The sequence below is a fragment of the Cryptosporidium hominis genome (genome assembly GCF_000006425.1).
Source record: "Cryptosporidium hominis TU502 chromosome 6 CHRO016114, whole genome shotgun sequence".
Classification (NCBI taxonomy): Eukaryota; Apicomplexa; class Conoidasida; order Eucoccidiorida; family Cryptosporidiidae; genus Cryptosporidium; species Cryptosporidium hominis.
The window spans coordinates 1-6,714 of record NW_667076.1 but is presented as its reverse complement, the minus strand read 5'-3'; the positions used below and the strand labels follow the sequence as shown (position 1 = coordinate 6,714).

Here is a 6,714-nt window from a genome sequence, read left to right as displayed (position 1 = left end):
CTTTAAATCATTTCCTCACTTATTTCTGCCTTTTATTCATCTCTCCTCACCCCTCCAATGCAAAAATTATTAGATTTACATAGAACTTTCACCACGTTTTACCATTATATTCATTTACCATAAATCATCTGGAAAACGGATTTTTACTATCTATATTCTTGGTCTCAAAAATAAAATCCATTATAATCAATATATTATTATGAATACCTTCATAAATACTCTTCCCGCGTCAAAAATACTATACACGTAAGTGATTTCATGTAAATGCATGCAATCACATGTAAGTTACATTTGCGCGCCAATGTGGGAAAAAATGAAAAAAAGCTTGGAGAGGCTTTTTATTAATACGTGGTGGATTGATGGTAATAGAAATAAAGATTAGAGGATGATATTGAGTATAATTTGAATGGGTTGATGGAATAATGTTGAGAATAGAAAAGTTCCAAAAGTCACATGCATTTTACCATTGTAAAAAAAAACTGAGAATTAGAGAAGAGTAGTGAAGGGAATGGAACAATGATGTAAGGATTATTATTCACTATTAACAAAAGTAAATAGTGTTTTTAGTCCTCAGGATTAGGAGAAAAATCAAAGGCCTTAAGACGGGAATATGTACATTTTCTCTCCCTCAACCAAATTTTCTCACTTTACCCCATTAAAACAACTTTTCTTTTCCCTTTTCATCTCATCTTCCCTTATAGTCACACTTTTTTTTTCTTTGTATATAATCATTCAGTTTGAAATTGCCCCAAACAAACAGTGGCTGCTCTCTTCTTGTAATATGAATAACATACTTGACGACTTAGATTTGAAAGTTCTGCATTTCTTTTAATGAATGGAGAGCTATTTAAAGCATTGAAACACTCAGATGCCATTTCTTTAATATTTAAAGATTTTACTCCTCTAGAAATGCATACATCCTTCTCTGCAAAGTACACAGCTCTACAGAATGCAGTTATATACCAACCAGTAGTATGTCCTTTATATAGGTATTTGAGAACTCTAAACAAGCTAAGAGCTCTTTTCTTTTGTGATCTAGATAAATCTGGGCACTTTATTAATAATTCTCTAGCAGCAACTTCAGTTGTAAGAGTTTTTTCAGACTTTGAAATCGATAGATTTGAAAATTCATCAGAAATAGAAACATCTCCTTCATGAGATTTTTCCGCAGTATCATCTCCTTTTTGAGAAGGAAGACCAATTGTTCCTTCTGAAGCTTCATCCAACTCTAATTCAGAGCTTAAATCGGAATTCAATCTACTCTCAGTACTAAGCATTCCCTTCGTTGGTTTCAAAGTGGTATATGCTAATGGCATTGAATGGAATCTTTGTGATGGTTGAGTGTAAATACTGCTACTCTTTGGAACAAGCTTATGTAATTTAGTTTCAAATTTGGATGGAGCAATTCTTTCTGGCTCTTCAAATTCTGGAAGTGGAGAAGGCTCTTCAGAAATATCTGGTAATTCTGAAACACTTTCGTCACCACCATCTAATTCTTTAACTCCTCTCAAGTCCTTGTATCCACGTGTCATTCTCTGTTCTCTCTTCTTTTCAAGACGTTTTTGTTCTTCTTTGGCTTGTTTAATTTTCTTATCATGATTATATTCACGTTCTGAGACTCTCTTAAAGTAAGTTAACTGAGGACTAACAAACCCTGAGCTTCCATATATAAATTCAGTCTCATAATCTCTTGGTTTCATATGAACTTGTAAAGATTTTACAAATCCTCTGCCTGAAGCTTTATCAGGGAGATTCTCTGGGGTAGGTGGATGTAATAGACTACCCCTTTTAAATGGTTGATAATCTTTGGAAGTTCTTAATGGTTTAAAGATCTCATCAGTTGAAATTGGAATGACTCTATCTGAAATAGGACCGCTTCCACGACGACTTGGTGGACCTGGAATCTCTGGAATTGGAACTTTACCAGAAATATATCTATCAGAAGTTCTAATCACATCATCATGATCGATTGGTTTAATAATTTCATCAACATTGATAGTAGTGCTCATTGGTGTAAGACTCTGGAGAGTTTTTTTGTCAGTGTCTAAGAAGTAATCTGAGAATGGAATTGAAAGAGCTCTGTATGCTGATTCCAAAGATTCTTTAACCAAGATTGACAAATCGAATAATGAGTTTCTGTCAACAGCACCTGCTCTGTAAAAGAGAGAAACAACTTCACGTACTCTTGATTCTAAGTCTTGGTATCCTTTGAGTATACTACAAATATCGGCCAAATTGATGTGGGAGCTCATTCCAAGATTATCTGAATAAATGTTTGTTAAAAGCAATAAAGAAGTAGCAAATATGACATTATCAGCATCACATTCTAATGCCAATTCTCTATTTTCTTTAACAAGCTTCTTAACTCCTGTAACTGTAAGGTCTTTCCTTGTGAATGTCCTCGTTGCTAAATAATTCAATCCAATGTTCACTGATCGAGCTAAATGTCCTTCATCAAATGTATATCTTTTGTTGCTCAAATAATTCCTCAAATTTGAGACAAACGAGAAAATGCTTGGCCTCATTGAGTTTGTGAATAACAAACAATATAATTCAGGTTGCAGTTGAATATTTGATAAGGCTGAGAAATGATGAATGAAAGCCTGCAAGAAAATAATGTGTCTCTCAGAGATGATTTTACATTCCAATAAATTCCTTAAGGAAGAGCTAAAATCAGAGACTCCATTGGAAGTAGCCTGAATATACCTAGAAAAGGCTGCTTTAGCAGCAGGATCTGATTCATATTCAGACCCATCAACTCCAAATTTAAGAAAATCAGATCGTTTGGTACCAACAAATTCTGACTTCCAATTATCTGAGAAACTGCCAAATGGAAATTGATCTGGTGTTTGAGCTGGAGAATATGGTGAACCTGGAGTCTCATATTTTGGAGAATCTCCTGGACCAGTTTCTTCTGGAATGTCCAAAGATCCTGGATATTCTGGAGTAGTCACAGCTTCACCTTCTTGATCTTGAGAACCAACTTCAATATCTGGAGTTTGAGCTGGGGTTGGTACAGTTGGATCTGGGACTGGTACAGCTGGAGTTGAGATTAACATTTCTGGAGTTGGGACTACAACTGAAGTTGCTGTTTGAGTGTCTGGCTGTGGAACCACAACTCTTGTTGCTTGAGCTGGGGTTGGTACAGCTGGAGCTGGGACTGGTACAGCTGGAGCTGATATAGTTGGAGTTGGAGTTGAGACCGCGACTGAGCTTATTGTTTGAGTGGGTGGCTGTGAAACCACAACTCTTGTTGCTGGAACTGGGGTTGGTACAGCTGGATCTGGGACTGGTACAGCTGGAGCTGATATAGTTGGAGTTGGAGTTGAGACCGCGACTGAGCTTATTGTTTGAGTGGGTGGCTGTGAAACCACAACTTTTGTTGCTTGAACTGGAGTTTGGGATGGTACAGTTGAGCCTTTTGGATCAGTTTTTGGTTCAGAGATTGGATCATTTGGATCCATTCCAGAAAGACGTAATTCTGCGTTATTTAAAAGTGTATTTGCTTGAGAGCCTCCAAACTCTTTCTCTGCTTCTTTCTCAAGTTCCTTGATTTCGCTTTGAACCCTTAACATTTCTGAAGTGATATTTTTATTATTTGGATGTCTTGCCTTATTCTGGTGAAGACGTTTCATGTAGTTCTTCAATGACACCAACCTCGAGAGAATAGAGAAAAAATTAACACCTCCCTTGGAAGCAACAGCAGCATCTACGAGTCCCATGTAGTAACTTGGACCGAAAGTATTGACAAGTAAAATGGCAATAAAAATGCCTATAGGCGAAAATAATCGGTTTACTTTCATTTCGATAACTCCAAATTAATAAATATGAGTAGTAATCTGATGATCTTCTTACTATAAATCGTGAATTTTCTTGCTTTTTTACCAATTTAGATTTCTTTCTTAACAGAGGTTAAGAGTTTAGTTCTGAATATTTCTTCAGTCTCTTCAACCTTGAAAGTTTTAAAATAAAAAAAAATAAGTTCTTAGAAAATCTAAATTTCCAGTTTCCGAAGAATCCCTTATAAAAACACAACTTTGGTTCGCTCTCTAAGCCCTTCTTTTGTTTATATTCCAATCATTTTTAGATCCATTAAGACAATACTTTCCTCGTGATCTAATATAATTCTGCCATAGCCCGCCATCTAAGATGTATGGCGCCAATGCAGAAAATAAAAGAAGGTTAGTCATGGTAAGACATAATAAAATAATTTTATAATAATTTATCTTCTTTATTCTTTAAATAATAGTAATAAAAGAGATTTATATTCGGATTCCTTTGGAAGTTTGATTTTCTTGGAAATGTTTAATTTCTTGTAGAAGATTATTACTTAAATAATTTTCGAACTGAACCATCTTATTTAAAATTTGAAAGTTTTCATTAAGCATTAATACAACAAAGTCAAATCTCTTTGTTTTTCCCAAATTCTGAATAATTTTAAAGATGTGTGAAACAAGTTTCTCTTTAGGTTTTGATTGAAAAGCATTCTTTAACAATTCATCGAGAATAACGGATATCCTTTCAAGAATTTTTTCCAATATATTGACTTCCATTTCTGTCTTGTTATATATTTTATCCAAATTTGTGAATATATGACTAAAAAATAAGTAGTAATCAATAAACTGGTCGTTTCGATAGATGTTTTGCCATATACGAAGGAATTCTATTGAATTGTTACAGTTCATTTTGTCTACAATTTGGATTGGAGATTTAATAGATTTTGGATAAGAGCCAGATTCTTCAAAGTACTCTTCTAAAAAGCATGTTATGTAGGATGTTAGATAGTGTGATTCGTTTTGTTTTGTAGATATCTCTTCTTCATCTTGTTTCTCAGTTTGAGATTGAACTTCTTTGTCTCTGAAATCCAGATTTTCGAGTGATGAATTAACTTCTTTTGTTTCATAATTCTGAGATTCTATAACTCTTTTTACTTTAGAGTACAAAACAGTAATCTCGTGAGGTGGTGATACCTTTAACCAATGTTGGTAGTAGTCTAAAACTGTTTGAATCATTTCAAAAGATTCGTTAATAGAAGATTTTGAGCTTTCATCAGAGAAAACATCACCACATCCAAATAATTTATACAAAGATATAGATAGTCTATATCTTGTTTTGTTTTCAATATTCACCCACAAGGTTGGTAATTCTCCATTTTTTTTTAAATAAAAGTCTCCTTCCTCGTTAATATATTTCAGTAACTTTCTAGACTCAGAAACTGCTCTTTCAAAATCTTTTTTCTCTACATAACAAGCTATACAATTACTCCTTAGTACAATTTCTCCCATCAACAACTCAAAATCTTCTTCATTTTCTTTCAAGCTCTGTTCCAATTCCAAAATCCCCAATGCTTTCAAATAAAACCCTAAAGCTTCATCAAACTTTTTTTCTTTGTAACATTGTCCACCCTTCTCCTTCATTCGATTTGCCAAATCCTTTGGATCTATACGTGACTTTTTCTCCTCATCTTCATCTCGTACCTCTAATTTGTTCTTGCCTTCATTCACTATCCGTTCTAACTCATCTTCATCTTCCACTATTACTATCGGAATACGGTGAAACTCTTCCATTATCAACCTTTCCTCGTAATTTTACTCGTTTTTACCAAACTCTTTTACATCCCCCAATTACTTTTTCCTAATAATAAATCTCGCTAGGACTTTTCCTATAAAGCCCGCCCATTTTTTATAGAATAATGCATGTAGTTATTAGAATGCCGGTATAGTGATTGTGAATGGAAAGGGATTTTTTTTCGTAGTCACTGAAAAATAAAGATTAATTGTTTTTGTCTTTGTTAGTTTTCTTGGTTAAAAAGATAATTGAATCTGAAAGTAAAGCTACGTCAAGAATTGAATGATGACGAGAATTTTTTAAATGGTTATTTCTGAAACTAATACTTTGTAAGTCTTCCAGAATAAAACAGTTATGATTATTCAAATACTTCATTTGATCAGTAACTAAATCTTTGTTTTCAAGCCAAAGATAGCATCTTCCTAGTCTGCTGACCATTGAAATATTGTTATTTCCCTTTCCAAATCTTACTGTTCTAATTGAATCATAATCTGGAGTAATATTTCTGAAAACCCGAACAGGAAACTCAAATTCAATAAGATTTTTATCTTCAGTAGAACCAGAAGTATTCTTCCTTGAAAATATTGAATTAACGTTATGATGATCTATTCCTGAAAAACTTAATCCCCATATCCAAGGTTTTCCTTGCTCATCAATAGCACAGCAAGTATTACTTCCTGAGAAGATCATGTTAATCTTCCTGGAAGCAAAAACCACTACTTTTTCTGTAGATACCAAGGGGGTTGGGAAAATGACTTGAGAACATAGTTTTTTATAATAATCTGAAGAAATTATATTATTAGAAATCATTATTTCTGTCTCAAGTATTTCTGGAATTCCCGTTAATTGTTTGAGATTGTTCTGGCCCCATACCCAAACAAGTCCATTTGTATCCAAAGCAATTGAATGAGCTTCTCCAAAAGACACTCCTTTCCATTCAACTATTTCTTCTGTATTTCCTGAATCTTCTTTGTCTAAAGCTACTAAAGTTATTTTTGAACTTGTCACGCTACTTCTTGAAAACTTTACTAAAATCTTAAAAGGGGTATTTAAATTCTTATTATCCATATATAGTTTTGTCCCAAGTTGTCCAAATTCATTTGAACCCCAAACATAAAGTTGATTCTTCTCGTCAATAGCACCACA

General features: G+C 33.8%; 3 protein-coding genes across 3 annotated transcripts; all 3 read right to left on the bottom strand.

Annotated features, from left to right (window-relative positions):
- Positions 1-728: 728 nt before the first annotated feature.
- On the bottom strand, positions 729-3,803 carry Chro.60352 (arabinogalactan protein). Its single annotated transcript, XM_660665.1, has 1 exon — positions 729-3,803. One exon carries the CDS (start codon positions 3,801-3,803, stop codon positions 729-731), a length of 3,075 nt encoding a protein of 1,024 aa, XP_665757.1.
- A 459-nt stretch (positions 3,804-4,262) lies between these two features.
- Positions 4,263-5,567, bottom strand: Chro.60351 (hypothetical protein). The annotated part of the gene is made up of 1 exon (XM_660664.1): positions 4,263-5,567. One exon carries the CDS (start codon positions 5,565-5,567, stop codon positions 4,263-4,265), a length of 1,305 nt encoding a protein of 434 aa, XP_665756.1.
- Positions 5,568-5,772: 205 nt separating this feature from the next.
- Chro.60350 (hypothetical protein) lies at positions 5,773-6,636 on the bottom strand. The annotated part of the gene is made up of 1 exon (XM_660663.1): positions 5,773-6,636. One exon carries the CDS (start codon positions 6,634-6,636, stop codon positions 5,773-5,775), a length of 864 nt encoding a protein of 287 aa, XP_665755.1.
- Between the last annotated feature and the right edge of the window lie 78 nt (positions 6,637-6,714).